The sequence below is a fragment of the Danio rerio genome, chromosome 2, assembly GCF_049306965.1.
Source record: "Danio rerio strain Tuebingen ecotype United States chromosome 2, GRCz12tu, whole genome shotgun sequence".
Classification (NCBI taxonomy): domain Eukaryota; kingdom Metazoa; phylum Chordata; class Actinopteri; order Cypriniformes; family Danionidae; genus Danio; species Danio rerio.
Window position 1 is genome coordinate 11645001 of NC_133177.1, and position 17661 is coordinate 11662661.

The window sequence follows — 17661 nt, forward strand, 5'->3', positions numbered from 1 at the left end:
CAGTCTGGGATGACTCACACTTTATGACATGTTGCGTTAAATGTCCATAAAGATATGAACATAGTCAGCAACAATACTCAGGTAGGCTGTGGCATTGACACAATGCTCAATTGGTACTAATGAGCCAAAGTATGAACACCATTACACCACCACCATCAGCATAAACTGTTGATACAAGGCATTTTTCGGACCATTCTCTGTAAAACACTAAAGATGGTTGTGCGTGGAAATCCCAGTAGGTCTGCAGTTTCTGAAATACTCAAACCAACCCTCTGGTACCAACAACCATGCCACTTTCAGTCACTTAAATTACCTTTCTTCCACATTCTGATGCTCAGTTTGAACTGCAGCAGATCAGCTTAAGCAGGGCTGCGTCCGAAACCGCATACTTCCATACTATATAGGACGCTAAAATCAGTATGCGAGCCGAGTAGTATGTCCGAATTCATAGAATTCGAAAATCAGTATGCGAGAAGTACCCGGATGACTTACTACTTCCGGCGAGATTCTGGAGTGCGCATCGCATGCATGCTGCGCTATCCCATGATGCCCCGCGAGCGAATTTATGAATGGGAGTAAAGCGACGCAATTGACGCAGGTAGGTCACGTGACAATGAAAAAATGGCGGATGTAGTACGTCCGACCCCATTCATACTTTTCACTTTCATACTGTATAGAACGTACTTTTCTAACGGCCAAGTAGTACATTTAAATTCAAATGCAGTACCTACTGAGTAGTAGGCGGTTTCGGACGCAGCCCATGTCTACATGCCTAAATGCATTGAGTTGCTGCCATGTGATTGGCTGATTAGAAATTTGCGTTAACAAGCAGTTAGACAGGTCTACCTTATTAAGTGTCCGGTGAGTATAGTAAATACTGTAATGTTTTTGAACTATACTAATGTAACATACTTGAGTTAACCTGCTGTGGTAATTCTATAGTTGCTATGCTAACACAACATCTATGTTAATATACACAAATAAAATAGTTTTCAATACTACAGCACACCACAGTTTACTGTAGTAAAAATTAAAGAAAACTACAGTATTACAGTTTATCAGTTCATTAGTTAATACTATATGCTGTTTAGCATTGATTAACAGTCTATAATATATACAGTGTAAAACCTTAACTATAGTATACTTCAAAACCACTTTACTATGAATATCTATAGTACTTTTTATGTTAGTGTTTTTTACATTTTTTTTAACAACTTTATTAATCCCACCAGGGGAAATTAGATTAAGGCAGTAGCATTTCTGATACAACAAACACAAAGAGAACTCACTCACAAACAGTAATAAAAAAACACAGTCCAGCATGCTTCATGATAACTTCATATATAGTACTAAAACATAGGAAAGGCCCATATATTAAAGTATGGTAAATAATTTAATAATTTTTTTATAATAATAAGTAAATAATTTTAAACTTGCTAAAATGTAGGGTTGTACAACCTTAACGCCTCAGGAAAAAAGGTGAATTTATAGAAGAGTTGCTGTTAGAAGAGCATTTGAAGCTTCTAAACCTTCTTCCAGAGATCAACAGAACAAAAAAAAAGGCTTTAGAGGATGGGAATCATCTGCTATCACACTTTGAGTTTTCCTTAGTATTTGCTGTTTGTGTAACTCTGCTAGACTCTGCAAAGGTAAACCAATAATCTTGGAGCAAGTCTTGACTGAGGTTTGAAGGTGATTTTTGTCTCTGACGGAAAGTGAGGAGAACCAGCGTAAAAAGAAAAAGCTTAATATACTCTCAATATAGACGGTATAAAAAGTTCTCAGTATATTTTTTCTACACAGAAAGAGTTTAGTTTTCTAAGAACATACATTCTCTGATGCATTTGCTTAGCAACAGCTTCTGAGTTCTGCTGGAATTTTAACGTTGTATCAAAGATTGTACCAAGGTACTTACTGTATCTTCCTGTACCCTTTCAACTTTCGCTCTGAACTTCTGAGCTTATCTTTTAAAATTCTGTCTTTTTCTCCTTGGGAAATTCTGAGTTCGTTTACCTTTTTTGCTTGTTTATTTATTTAGTTTTAGTTAATTTTGTGAAGGTAACAAACTTCTATATATTTTTATAGATATATTAACATTTCAGGCTACATAAAACCCTGTTCCTAGAGATCTACCTTCCTGCAGATTTCAGTTGCAACCCTTACCAAACACACCTGCCTGTAATCTTCAAGTGCTGTTCACATACTAATTAATTGGATCAGGTGTGTTTGATGAGGGTTGGAGCTGAACTTTGCAGGAAGATAGATCTCCAGGAACAGGGTTGAGCACCCCTGCACTACATGAATAGATACTGGTATATGATTTCATTCCAAAATGTATCAAAACATTAAAAATCTTTACTGTAGCATACACTGTAAAATATTATATGATCAAGTACTCATAACAGCATATGTTTTTGCTCAGTGAAACGTATTAAACTAAGTTAATCATGTTCTAACTTAATTTTATAAGCTACACAAGCTGTTTTAAGTCAGTTTAGCATAATATAAGTTCAGTGAACTCATACGGTTAATTTGATTCAGCTTTAAAATTGAAGGCAACCAGGATTTTTTACAGTGTACTTTTTAAATCCTGCTCTCCCTATAAAATAATAGGTTTTACATCAAGATTAATTGTTACAAAAATAACAGCAGCAATACTTACAGAAGCAGAGGAACAAGGTGTCCACACACATTGCATAGACACTGAAGAAGCTGTGCGCAATCAAGTATGAACCCAGTATTACTGTCTGTCAAAGAAAACGAAAGCTGCCAGTCAAAATACCATCTCACCCAGAAACCAGATCCAGTTTGAAAAAGAAAAAACAACCCCAAAAGACTTTCTCACCAAGAGAGGCACGCAGTAGTAATTCAACACTGGAACCTCTTCCTGGATGATGGGTATCTTGCGTGTAAAGAGGAAGAAGGCAATAACACCTGCAGGACATAATTGATGGAGGGGAACTCAACCACAAACCTCAAGACTGTTGTGCAACTCAGTGTGAAACTTCTGCACTCTCGCGCCCTCTTGTGGTGAATAGAAACATTACCGTGACTTCTGAATTATCGTTTATGAATACTTGCAACATAAAAGTTTTGCAAACCAAAAAAAAAAAAGAAAAGAAAAAAGAAATGTATTAAGAAAAAAAAAATGTAAAAATAATGCAAATCTTTCAAAAAAATGCAAATGGAAAATTCAGTTTTGAGAAATAATAAAAGAATTTTGCAAACAAAAATAAAGAACTGCAAATAAAATCTTTATTGAATGTGGATTTTTTTTCACACACACACATATATAAATATATATATCTATAAAACACACACACACACACACACACACACACACACACACACACACACACACACATATATATATATATATATATATATATATATATATATATATATATATATATATATATATTGTAAATATTTTAGTTTTTTGCACTGCTTGATTGTTATTTGCAGTTCTTTATTTTGATTGCAAAATTCCTTTTTATTTCTCAAAACCTAATTTTACCATTGCAATTTTTTTATTTTAATATTTTTTTTTCTTTAATACTTTATGTTTTGTTTGCAAAACTTTCTTTTGTTGCAAGTGTATATAGAACTAGTTTGACCACACATTTTGATTGTATAATAGACCGTATCACATTTTTCTGTCAGTTCTTAAATAAATGATGGTGTTTGTAAATTAATAAATAAAATTATTGCACAATTTTCTTTTGGGGAATCAGGCATCAAAATTTAGCAAATTGGAGTGAGATAGCATTGGTTATTTTGGTATTTTGGCATTATAATTTCTAAATAATTATACTAACCACAAAAAAGAAGCTCATGTTTACTGATTGTATTTGTTAGGTTCAGGGTTGGGCAAACATCCATTGAGATGTATTTTAAAATAAAATACCAAATACTTAAATCTTTAGTGTTATACAGTTGCAAACAGAATTTTTAAACCCCCTTTTGAATTTTTTTTCTGTATTTTTTTTAGCTGTATTTTTTATAGCTGTATAGAAGTGTCTTGAAAAATATATAGTCAAATGGTATTTACCATCCTGGCAAAGATAAAACAAATCAGTAATTAGGAATGGGTTATTAAAACTATTTTGTTTAGAAATGTGTTGAAAAAAACTTCTCTCCCTTAAACAAAATTTAGGGGAAAAATTAAACAGGGGCTAATAATTCAGGGGGTTTAATAATTCTGATTGCAACTGTTTATATTTATATCATAAATACTGTCCATCCCTGGTTAAGTTGCAATTTTATCAATGTAAGTTGACATCGTTTCTGTTTAATTACACTATATGTATTTTATGGTTCTGTTATAAAGCTGCTCTGTGCAGTTTTATAAATTACACAACATTTAAAAGCATCCTTGGTGTTTCCTAGTTTTCTATGAAATCAAACAAAAAACAAAACAGCAACACATTTTTTTTGTGTAAAATGTTTTTTTTTTTTTTTAATTTGAACATTTTTTGAAACATTTGGGATAATGGAAGTGCATAAGTCAATTAATACTGTTAACATAATAATAATAATAATAATAATAATAATAATAATAATAATAATAATAATAATAAAGTACCGTGCCTTTAAAGATCAGCAAACTATATAAGCTTATATAGGCTTCCAAAAATATAAACACTGTAAAGAAAAGTGCTTAATAGAACAAAAAGCTGTTAAAGAAAACGGTTTATATTTTAAACTTTTAACATTGTACCATTCTACAAGAAATGTTTTGGTTTGTTCAGTATTTATGTATTCGTGATTAATTATTATTTTTTATCTTTCTTTCTATATACTCGTTTTTTTTCTCTGTATATTTTTCTGTTACAAAAAAAGAGGACTTACCAACACTCCCTGCTATCAATAGTTTCCCCAGAAAGAGTAAGAAATCTGTGACTTTGTCCAACACTGCCACCCTGTAGCAGAGGAGAAGAACTGCAGTGAGCTCTGATCTGACTGTAGATACACTAGATATCGCATACAGACCCTGAGCCTGCGTCAATAGCGCCGCCACATTTGTACAGTGCTCCCAGGACGAAAGTCAATCATCCACTCTAGGCAAAACTCAAGCCAATCTGAAGATGCTGGACTTAAGCGTTGCGTATGGGTGTAATGTTACTGATGATAATACAGTCACTTATTGCATTGACCATAAGGCAAAGTAGCACTGACTCGCACTAAATACCAGGCTTATGCTAGTTTAGTTGAATAAAATAAGCAAACAATGTAAATGAAATGCGACAACAAGATGCATTGGTGCCAGAAACTTGTATTATTGTCATTTAAGTGAACGAGTCGTTCATAAAGGGCATTCATTCACAAACGAATCGCTCCCTGAGAAGTGAGAAGTGAAATCAGGACAGAGGGTGTGTTTCAAGAGATGGATAAAATCTAATTTAATAGGAAGAGAGATAATACATTTCCATCCACACAAACATACACTCTTTGTCAGCAATGCCTGTGCGATCACTTAACCATCGATGTAGAAAAGTGATGTAAAATGAAAATTTTCATAATTAAAAAAATATATTTGCAAACTGACCACCGGGAAAACTCCCGATCACAGATATGTGTATATATCTCAGTCTCCGGATGGCCAGTCCTCCACTGCACCTTGGTCTCACATTTATTTCAAAACAGCGCTACCCTGTACTACAATGGCGGCTCTATTAACACATTCCTTCCAATGGACAACAATAGCATAGGCGACATCTAATGACATCCATGTGATCTGACTGCTCTTGTGCAGTGTTTCTCAACCACGTTACTGAAGGGCCACCAAACACTGCATGTTTTGAATGTCTCATTTGTCTGTCACAACCATAACATGTCTTTCATTCTCTGCTAATGAGATCTAAATCAGATGTGTTTGGTTATGGAGACATGGAAATGTGCAGAGCTGGTGGTCCTGCAGGAACTTGGTTGAGAAACACTGCTGTAGTGTACTACTGACATGCCGGACATCCTCACCTCACTACATTCCTCATCAGTAAATAGAACGCCTCCCGCGCTGACGTGCAGAAGTTCTTTCCATAAATAGCAATCTAGTGTGAAACAGAAATGATGAAAATTACTTTACATTCTCTAAAATGTTTGTGCTTATTGTAAGTATGGATGTTTCTCACCATTATATACGCGTTCCTGTTCATAAAGCGTATAAATCGCTCCAGACACCAGAAGCAGCACTTAAGACAGCAGAGCAGGAACCGTGCAAATGCATTGTGAGCTCCTAAAAACACATAAGAGTGAGCAGCTTACAATTTATCTGTCAGTCTCTCTCTGTCTGTCCATTATCTATCTATCTATCTATCTATCTATCTATCTATCTATCTATCTATCTATCTATCTATCTATCTATCTATCTATCTATCTATCTATCTATCTATCTATCTATCTATCTATCTATCTATCTATCTCTCTCTCTGTCTGTCTGTCTGTCTGTCTGTCTGTCTGTCTGCCTGCCTGCCTGCCTGCCTGCCTGCCTGTCTGTCTGTCTGTCTGTCTCTCTGTCTGTCTGTCTGGAGAAGATTTGGAGAATATTCAGCAAGTTATAGGAAGTTGACATTTTTTGAAAGATAACCACTCTCTAATTGCTCTGTTCTGCTCCAATGGATTGAGCTCCAGTGGCGATGGATATCATTGGTTTTGACAAGAGGTAGGTAAGCTAGAACCTGCAGAGTTTTGATCCAACCTCACTTGCTAGTAGCTTTCAAGTAGCATACAGATCTGGATTCACTTGTTCAGGTGTGTATGGTTAGGGTTAGAGCAAAATTCTGCAAGACTGTAGCTTTCCCTGACCGAACCTTCTGACCCCTGCTTTAGACCAAGGTTATGTCTGTATGCATTTCCCCCAACTGCAACCAGGAGTTTTAGTCAAGCCAACTTACAGTAAGTTTATTTTGTTAGTTCCTGAAGAGCTACCTTTCTGCAGATTTTAGTTGCAACCCTGACCAAACACACCTGTTTGTAATTATCAAGTGCTGCTTCAGGTCCTAATTAATTGGTTCAGGTGTGTTTGATCAGGGTTGGAGCTGAATTCTGCTGGAAGACAGCTCTCCAGGAACAGGGTTGGTGACTGCTGAGTTAAGGCCGGCACACAATGTGCGTTTTTTTAATAATCCTGAATGATTGTACATGTCAGACTGCACGGACATGGCTACCATGTCACACTGTAAGATCTCAGCCATCGAAATGTCAAACTAAATGACAATGAAGATAAACCAAACATGGAAGAGAACTCCCCCGGAGTTGGATGGCATCCACCTGTGGCACTTTCACTATCCAGCGTTCTGAAATGATTCCTCGCAGCAAAAATAAACAATCTATGGCGCCAATCTTGCACAAGGCACGCCTCAATAACAAAACCAGGAAGAAAAAAAACTGTTTTGACATTTCCCCGCAGTAAAGTCTAGATGGGATACGCGGCCAGCTGGTAGTGTGGTATGCGCATCAAAATAGCAGCATTTTTATTCATGACACTGTATAACAATTATCTCTTTTTTTTTACAGTACTAGGATGGTTGGGTTTAGGGTTGGGGTGGGGTTAGATGTTAAAAAATGTAATTTATTAGGCAATTTAAATAATACTTTGTACTAAACTACTGCTTTTTACGTTACTGGGACGGTTGGGTTTAGGGTTGGGGTGGGACTAGACGTTAATGAAATACAATTAATGGGAAATTTAATAAATAATATAAATAATTCTCGTTAACTTGTCAAACCAACAATCAAAGATAACCGATTTTAGCCTAGGATTTCAGGAATCTTTTAGGATTTCCAAATTTTGTCTCGGATGATAAAATCGTGGCTTAAATATCACAGTGTGAGCAGGGCTTCAGTTTAATGAAGTTTAAGTTCAGTTCAGAATGTTGAATGATGTGATTCAACTGTACGGCAGCTCTACTGACTAAAACAAGTCGAAGGCGGCAGTGAGAAAATAACTAAACAATATCAGTTCGTGGAATTGAAAAAAAAAACAAAAAAAAAAAAACAAGAGGATCATGGCTTAGTAAGAGGCTGAGCACCATTCAATTAGGAAGTATGATCAGAGATTTTTAATAGCAGACATCCCAAGTCTCCCTGAAGCTCAGAGACTGTCTTGCATATTCAAAGAGACTCCCTGACACCAACAAATGAGATATAATGACCCAGAAATAGAGGCAACCTCCACCAAACACTCCAACCCTCCCACTTTATCTCTGTAGGACTCCCACAACAACCCAACACACTGGAAGGGGCGGGATTAGGTGTGCGCAACAAAAAGTTGCATGCAGCTGAGCTTGTATCTGCACCTGGGGCCTCATGTACGAAGACTTGCGTGGAAATCTTACTAAAACATTGCGTACGCACAAAGCTGTAAATGTGCGTACGTAGAAAAAAATTCAGATGTATGAAACACTGCGTACGCCGAATCTCACGCATATTCTTTTGTACATCTGAATGAACGTGAAACTGAGCGCAACATGCACGAGCACAAAACCCCTCCCTGCCTCCTCCCCCGTATGAATATGCTAATGACTATGCTAATGGAAAAACCCAACGAAAAAGCAACGGCAAAATCAAGCAAAAAGAGAAACTTTGAACAGAATGTGAAATGGAGGTGCTGCTTTCGGAGGTAGACCGGAGAAAAGTGGTGTTATTTGCAAGTTTGTTCTCCGGAATTAACAACAAAAGAAAAAAATACAGTGGGAGTTTAGCTGATACGGTTAACACAGTTGGGTCTGAACATCGCACTGAGTGCATTTAAAAAAGAAATAGTGTGGTTTATAACTGAAAAATGTTGCAGCACCCTAAGCGGTCTCAGTGGCGCACCTCATAAGAAGCATGAGGTCACGTTCAGACAAATTCGAGCGTCAACTCGGCTCGAATCCAGCGTCTGATAAATTCTTTATTCTTTTTTCCCCCGCTACATATCAGATTTTGCCCACTATTTATCAAGAGAAAGACAAGTAGGAATCATCAATAAGTTTGTGCATCATATTTTATTTGCACATTTATTGAATGGAAATGTTTCTGATTCACGCATGCAAATTCATCTTCAGATAGTGTCTTTATAGCAATGTGTGTGCGGTAGATTGCTCAGATTACATTGCGACTGCTGCAATTTGCGCTTTAATGTTTAGCTGGTCAACTGTATGGTATGGAAATCTTACATACCTACTATATGAACCCGTCTCATACAGCTGCCATTGCAAGGATCAGACACTTTGTAGAGAAGAATTTAACACAACTGCCTCTAGGAGTCGCCAATGGAAATAAAACAGACACGCACAAAAAATGTGCGTACGCCTGCCAGAAAGCTGCCGTGAACCTGCGCACATTCCCACGTTCAGTTCATTGTTAGTAAATCCAAACGTGAGCGATTCTGAGCGTGAAACCTGGCGTACGCAAAGTTTTTGTGCGTACGCAGCGTTGATACATGAGGCCCCTGGTCTGCAGCTAAACTTTTCTCCACGCGAAGAACATCTTTTTGCCCTCAAACAAAGCACAAAAAAGATCTTCATTTGAAGTATACTAGGCTCTTTTCTCTGTATACTTGTAATCAAACTGTAACCATTGAGTGGCCCTTTAAGTCTCAAGATGGTCTTTATATTTGCACTTGCTTCACCTTATCGTTCAGCCATAAAAAATAAGCTTTTCTTAATCACACTCAAGTAATTCTAAACTTTTCTGAGATTCTAAATTCTGTTAAACAGAAAACAAGATATTCCAACACAATCTCATGGCAATTTGTAACTTTTTCTTTTAGTGGCTAATTCGTATGAATTCGTACGATCTAATTCATACAATTTAGTACGATTTGCTTATCCCCCAATGACGGTTGGGGTTAGGGGTGGGGTTAGGTGCCACGCCTCCTTTTTAAAATCGTATCATTTCGTACGACTGAAATCGTACGAATTCGTACGAATAAGCCACTAAACAGGCAAAACGTAAAATACTTACGTTTTCTCGTGAGATCAGGCTGGATATTCTGAAGAATGTTAGATATAATAACATCCGTGGTAGGAATATGAATGTAAATCTTTATTTGTTTCAACAGAAGAAAGACTCCCAAACAGGTTTGGAAGAAGTGGAGGATCAGAAAATAATACAATATTCTCTTTTGGGTGAACTATACTTTTAAGGAAGGATTCACTTTTTATGAATTTAATTTTGACATCAGAGATTGGTTTGTTGGGTAATCTGAATGCTTTGTGTGATTAGACATTCAAGACCACCAAAAACAAAATGTGTCAAAATGTTTGTTTCTAAGTGTGGCGAGGGGGCGTGGCCGAGAGCCGTGGGAACGGGGTGAGGCCACCGCGTGAGTGGATACACGTGCGGTGCGCACCTGCCTCGGATCCCACGGAAGGAGCTCTGGACCATAAAAGGAGGACCGATTGCAGAGGAAGCCGGGAGAGAGGACCGGGCCCGGGCATGTTATTTTACTTTTGCTTTCAGTTTTACGGCAGTCTCCGCGAGGAGCTGCCGTCCGTTTGTTTTGATTTTAAATGGCAGTCTCCGTGAGGAGCTGCCGTCATTATTATCAATAAATCATTTTAAAGCTCCGTCGGTTCTCCGCCTCCTTCTTCCCGGCGGCCAAAGGGCCGTAAACTTCATTACAGTGGTGCCGAAGCCCGGGAGAAGGAGGGACGCGTTGTCCAGATGCCCTCGCCGCTGAGAGAGGGGGCGAGTGTTCGGGAGTTAACCCGAGTGGGGGAGAAACCCGTTCGTCTGCCCAGAGTGCCGGGGCGGCCTGAGGCTGGCGAGGAAAGGATCTGCCTGCTGCCGTCTCCCAGCATGGGGAGGAGCAGGGGACGCGGGGCTCACCACCGGAAGGGAAAGAGCTGAAGGGAGCCATCCCACAGAACCCGGGGGAGTCGCCGCGATCCGCCATGATGCCAGAGCCTGCATCCATCCACCGAAGCGGGAGCGGAGCAGGAGACCAGAAATGCCGCCAGCCAGCCAGGAGAACCGCCGCCGGACGCCAGAAGACGGACGGGTGGATAGATTCCTCCACAGGGCTCCCAGCACGTCGTCGCATCTCTCAGCTGGTAGAGGACCGAGTGGCAGCGTGTCTGGAGAACCGAACCCCAATTTTTTTTTTTTTTTTTTTTTTTCCTCTCTCCCCTTTCTCGGTCTACTCTGTCTTTCCTCCTTTTTTTCCATCTCCTTTTCTCGGCCCGTCTCATATAGGTCTCGCGGGTGCTGTGGCGCCAAACCCCCCCCCCCGGAGTATGCACAGCCACGGGGTGCCCCCGGCCTGTGATGGGAGATGGGGGTATGTGGCGAGGGGGCGTGGCCGAGAGCCGTGGGAACGGGGTGAGGCCACCGCGTGAGTGGATACACGTGCGGTGCGCACCTGCCTCGGATCCCACGGAAGGAGCTCTGGACCATAAAAGGAGGACCGATTGCAGAGGAAGCCGGGAGAGAGGACCGGGCCCGGGCATGTTATTTTACTTTTGCTTTCAGTTTTACGGCAGTCTCCGCGAGGAGCTGCCGTCCGTTTGTTTTGATTTTAAATGGCAGTCTCCGTGAGGAGCTGCCGTCATTATTATCAATAAATCATTTTAAAGCTCCGTCGGTTCTCCGCCTCCTTCTTCCCGGCGGCCAAAGGGCCGTAAACTTCATTACACTAAGGTTTAGTCATATTGTGTGGTTAGTTTAACGGTTTCATCATCTGTCTAACTGATTAGTAATTAATTCTTAAGCTCCACTTTTGGTATCAGCAGAAATTAGCTGTCTTTAATTTTGAGCTTTTGCATGGATGCAAGTGGGGCAGTTGAATTTAGGTTCATGGACCAGTCAATTGAACCAAATGTGAATGCAGCAGTACCTGCTGGCCACCTCTTATTGCTTACAATATCCTCCTGGTGGATAGCACACCACAATTTGGGCTCTTAGCAGTAAGGTCCACCATTTGTCTCATTGACAATAAATCTAACCAGCTGTTGATGTTCTTTGGTTCAGACATTTCACACAAACTTCAGATGTAAGTCACATTGCATCAACATTCTGACTTAGCCCAAGTGTTACAGCCATAACCTAGAATTATTTTTAGATATATTTTCCACTTTTGTACATACAAGGCTCCCATGATGAAAATCAACTTAGCTGTTTGGATGGAACTGTGTGTAGGTATAGTGTGCCTACTGTCATGTTGGAGTGATATAAACACAAGTCTCTTTTTTTTTTATTTACTGACGTTAAATTAGGAGCCAAATCCCACTGATTTTGAGGCCCACCGCAACATGACATAGAAGTGCGGTTTTCCCTTCCCACCCAATAGATTGACATGGCCACAGAACATTTTTTTGCAAAGAAACTGGAATTAAAACATATGGTACTCTCCATGATCACCTGCACCTCAAAAATAAATGTGAAGTTTAAACATTTATAAAACAAAGCATGTTTGTAATAAAGACTAAATTGCTATGAAATTCCTAATCATTATAATTACCATGACCGCATGGTGCAAGTAAACGTGTATATGTGTGTGCGTGTACTGCAAACGGCATTTCACCAGCTTGGACACGCCACAATTTGAGCTAGACTTTATTGTAGGGATGTAGAGATGAAAGTGATGGTAAGGAAACAGTGGGATGAAGGGAAAAGGAAATATAAGGATAAACAGTAAACTGGTAGGTAGGTTGATTGGGAATCCAACGATGATGCCCACCCAGGTACTTAAAGTGGGGGTACTGTCTCTGTAATATTTTGGTAGAGTGATTGGTAGAGTGATTGGACCTCCCGATTCTACCAAGGAGGGAAGAGAGGGTTATAAGGATTGTTAATGGGAAGCAAGGAAATATAGGTAGGGAAAGGTGAGTTCGAGAAAACGAGAAGAACAGTGCTAGAGGCTGGTTTGCCTTAAATAAGTTTTAGGAAGTAGATGATTGATTAAGGAGCCAAAGTAAGGTGTGGTCCAGCTGCCGAACTTATGTTAACAAGTTAACTCTGTTTGTGTGAGACTCATCATTTTAGAAAGGCTTAAAAAAACTCCACCACAAATACATGAAATAAACTTACTTGTTTTTTTGACACGTGACCCTATTTTAGCTTTCATGTCTCTTTCTATCACAGACGGCTGTTTATTTGAGCAGTGGGCGGGGAGAACCAGCTCATTTGCATTTAAAGCCACCGGCTGCCAAAATTCAGACACCAAAATGGGCAGATTCTGGAGGCTATGATAAATAATCTGACAGGTATTTTGAGCTGAAACTTTACAGACACATTCTGGAGACACCAAAGACTTATCTTACATCTTGTAAAAGGGGTGAAATAGGTGCCCTTTAAGTATACTTCAATATATTAATATTCTGCAAAAAAAAAAAAAAAAAAGGATAAGACATCTAGCAACCTTTAAGTTTGTGGTCCAGATATTCCAGAATGACACGGATGAGTTGAACCACCGCTAAGATCAGAGATCCAAAAGCAAGAGACCCTGTGTGGTACCTGTAAAAAAATAAATACAGACACTTAACAACAAAACTGAATCTACCATCTTATGGGTCATGTCTGAATAATCCTTTGACCTCAGTAGGAAACACTGGGAATATACCGTAAAGCCCTGGAAAAAGAGGAGAACACAGGGCAGGGTGGGATGTCTGCAGGCTTTCTCCGAGCCCAGTAATATGAGGCGAAAGCCCCTGCCACGGTGCACTGTCCTAGAGCAATGGTGAAATTAACCAGCCAGAGGAAGACCAGCAGATTACAGAGCTGGAGGATGAAGATATATCGATGGTACAAGCTCTCCCCTCCGTAAAAGGCAAAAAGACACTGAGCACCGGGACACTGCTTGGTGATGTTGGTCCTGTTGAAGCTCTGTTGATAATCAAGAAATTATTGAGTAACAACATGTTCAGACATGTTTGTGCATGTTTAAGTGTTAAGCGTTTTTGAAACTATTTATTATTATTAATCTCACCTCAGGACTGCAGGTTTGGTTGGCGTACTTGCAGTTGGGATTACCTGATGCAACTTTGTAAACAGCATCACCAGAAGATGCAAGAAATCTAAAGTTTGGTTAAGGTCTAAAGACAAATGTGGCACTAATCTAATTCAACAATTTAAAATAATGACAATATATTGTATGCAAATAATAATAATACACTGAGAGCATTTAATAACATTATTTGTAATTAATATAATTAATAATTAAGAAAAATACTTTTTTTTCTTAAGGTATTGTTTAAAAGAGATGAAACGTGCCCACATTTTTAGCTATTAAAGTAGTGCCATCTAGTGGAAGAAGAAGCTAAATTAGGAGGATGAATTAAGCCAGGATAGACATTGAATAGCTTAACACACATAAGGCATCAACCAGGCTCCGTCTTGGACATTCCTTGGTCCAAGACGGAGCAGAGGCAAAGTCCTCTAGATTACATTTATTTACCAAAATAAAACACACTTAACACACATAAGGCATCAACCAGGCTCCGTCTTGGACATTCCTTGGTGTTACGATAACCAGCGATCATTCTCCGGAGATCGCTGGTTTCCACTATACTTGAACTACACTTCCGCATATCCCAGGACTACATTTTCATACATGCACATCTTCCAAACACGCACGCCTGGTCATTCATCTATCCTGATTGCAATCACCAGCTGAACCTTGTCACAGACTGATATCACACCATACTTAAGCCACACATTCACGCTTCCAGTTGGCCGAGTCTTGTTTACTGTTAAGTGACATTACAACGCGTTTCTCCCTGTCTTATTTCTCCGTGTTTGAACCTAGCTTTGTATCCTAGTTATCCTGTTTAGCCGCAAGCCTTTTGACCTATTGCCTGTTAAGACTACGATTCTGGACTGCCTGCATATACCTGTTTTGTCCATTGCTTGCCTGACAACGAATAAACCTGCATATTGGATCCTACCTTCTGTTGTGAGTGTCACTCCCCGGCGTTACACTTGGACAGGGATGACTTTAATTCAGGATATTTTTATATCTACATTATCTGAAGAAAACTGTCAAAGTTCAAGGCATACAGAAACAAACAGAAAAAAACTCCCTTTGAATGTACTTTGTAGCTTATTTCTAACATATGAGAAATTTTGTATGCCTAATCTGTAAAATGACACACTAAAAGAAGTTAATGGGATAGTTCAACTAAAAGTGAAAGTTTGCTGTTACTTTACTCACCCACAGGTAATCCAAGATGTAGGTGCCTCTTTCTTCACTAGAATTTGAAAGGAATGTTCGCTTTCATTAAAGGAATTTGGGGTTTTTGATGATTAATTAAATGGCAGTAAATGGTGGCAGACTATTGAGATTTAAAATAAACACATACAGAGGAGTAGGATGACACATTTATGTAAAACGATCATCCCATTTAAGAAATATTTACAATTATTTACAATGTTATTAGTTTTAATCCACAGCTTGGTCAAAGGCACCTACATCTTTGATGACCTGTGAGGGAGTAATTTAACAAAAAATAAAGAGTTCAGATGCCAAAGCAGCTAAATCCCACTTCCGCCAAAATGAGATAATAGCCCCTTTCACACAGTGATACCGGTAAATATCTGGAAAATTTCTGGAACGACTTTACCGGAATATTCAAAAAAGCGCTGTTCACACAGGCGAGGACGTTACGGAAATTTTCCGGAAAAGAGCATTCACACATCCATTCCAAAATACCGGTAAATTCTGACATCATTCACCACAAATGAGCTTTAAACGGCTGCGCTTGTCTTTGTAAACATTTGACTAAATTACAAACTCTGTGGATGATCAATATTGTGAACGACTTTCGCAGGATCACTTTCGCATGTCGAGATGTTCATAATATGTGCGTGTGCTGGCGCTCACAGGCTGTTTCACAGGCACACGCAAAGCTTGAAGGTAAACAAACAACGGCTTATCATAAGCATCTCATCGATGATTATTTACACAGTTGGCATTAAGAAGAACATATAAACGTGATCTGACTAACTTCTAGCAGCTAAATGTGTCTGGAAAAATATTCAAAGGCTTTTATTCTCATTATTATTATTTTATTATTATTATTTTGCCGGCAATTTTCCGGAATGGTCTGTATGTGTGAAAGGGGCTAAAGACATAGATAGAAGGCTTCAGGCACCATCAACAAATAGATTTGCTTCTAATCATCCAAATCCCAGCATATATTCATTCAGAAATAACAGTTTATTTGTAAAAGCCACTAGACGCCACTTGACTTTGAAAGCTGCTATATCCCGAGAACCAATCAGACGGCGCGAATCGATTCATATGTATTCAATGTTTTATTTTGCTTCTGATTCCGATTTTAAAATGTCCCTTACTTCAAAACTCTGTGCATTATAAGAAAAAGAAAACACACTGTACAGTGGGAAGTGTAGCATGCATTCATAACTTTTTTGCACAGCAACCAAACTTTGAATGAGTCCAATTTAATATACATTAAACGACAACTGCGTTTCATGTAAGACAGAGTTACGATGCCGTTTTTTTATCCCTAATGGATGCTATGATGATAAACAAGAGACCAAGACCTTAAGTGTGGTGAGAATGTATGAATGACAGCTTCTAAAAATGTCTGAGAGGCATCCCCTTTTTGCCCAGTGTTCCTACCTTGTGTTTTATTTGCTAATTTAAGCTATTTTTAAAAGATAAATATAATGTACAAAACTATACATTATTTGTATTACTTCATAATACCTGTACGTCTGATAAGCTTTTTATATTAATGGCCTATGCACAGATTTTAATGTTTCACAATGTTTTTACACTACATTATTATATTATACACAAATATCAGAAATAACAATAGATTGTTAAGATTGAATTAATGTCAGTTTTAATTGTATTGATTAATGCACTTGTCAGATTTCTGCTTTTTCCCTGGTTTATCACAGCAGAATGAACCGCCACCTACTTGACAGATTTATATATTTTTTTTAATTTTAGGTGGTTTGTGTAATGTGTTTAATGTTTGGTAAAATAATATATTGTCTTTATTAATTTTCAACTTATTACAATGTCTTGTCCCAATATGTGAATTTAGAGGTTTTTGCAAAAAATAAAAAAACACTGGTGGATTTTGCTGGTTTTGATGCAATAGAAAATTTACCTTGTTAAAAACCAAAGAATTGTCATTTTTGAAAAAAAGTTATTTTATTTACTTAGTAATAACCTTATTGTTACATATAAAATTTAACTTCTAAACCTAATCAGGGGAACCTGATAGAAAATGCACATTTACAAGAAAAAAGGTTGGATGGATTTAGAGGGTTTTGCATCTGAACTCTTCAAATGTTTATTTTTGGGTAAACTATCCCTTTAAAAAGCATTTGGGTGTTATGAGTCAGTAAATGAAGAGGATACAGTGCAGTCATGGCCCAGTAGGAGATACAGATGGCAAGCAGCACAAAGGTAATGATGGGATAGAACAGAGCAGACATGATGTAACTGATGGCCCTGCAGAAACACAAATAAAGACACAGATAATCAGAACAGCAGTTATTCTTAATGTACACATGTCTGAAGGTCAGATATAGAGATACACACTCACCTGCTACCCTCTCGGAGCAGAGCGATAGCAATGCGAACCCGCTTTCTCAGGAATATGAGCATCAAAACTATGGAGGCTTCAGTCAAACCCAGAGTCACCACTAAGCAGAAGAGAAGAACAATTGAAACGTATTCAAAGACACAAAGCGGAGTCC

The 17661-nt window shown here is 38.5% G+C and overlaps 2 protein-coding genes across 9 annotated transcripts in view; both read right to left on the reverse strand.

The window, feature by feature from the left end:
- The window catches only part of LOC137487670 (uncharacterized), a 579101-nt gene that overhangs the window by 460187 nt on the left and 101253 nt on the right, over window positions 1-17661 (reverse strand). The window lies entirely within an intron of this gene.
- The window catches only part of slc44a5a (solute carrier family 44 member 5a), a 258230-nt gene that overhangs the window by 7056 nt on the left and 233513 nt on the right, over window positions 1-17661 (reverse strand). For 5 of the 6 annotated variants that reach the window (XM_073920123.1, XM_073920125.1, NM_001423791.1 and 2 more), the window contains 10 exons: window positions 17508-17607; window positions 17321-17413; window positions 13913-14000; window positions 13547-13809; window positions 13346-13440; window positions 6132-6235; window positions 5977-6050; window positions 4852-4922; window positions 2846-2934; window positions 2663-2747 (listed from right to left, as the gene is read on the reverse strand). In XM_073920123.1, the coding sequence (XP_073776224.1) occupies window positions 2663-2747; window positions 2846-2934; window positions 4852-4922; window positions 5977-6050; window positions 6132-6235; window positions 13346-13440; window positions 13547-13809; window positions 13913-14000; window positions 17321-17413; window positions 17508-17607 (1062 nt within the window). Of the gene's footprint in view, window positions 1-2662; window positions 2748-2845; window positions 2935-4851; window positions 4923-5976; window positions 6051-6131; window positions 6236-13345; window positions 13441-13546; window positions 13810-13912; window positions 14037-17284; window positions 17414-17507; window positions 17608-17661 lie in introns of all 6 variants that reach the window. The other variant, XR_012388774.1, reaches the window with a different exon arrangement.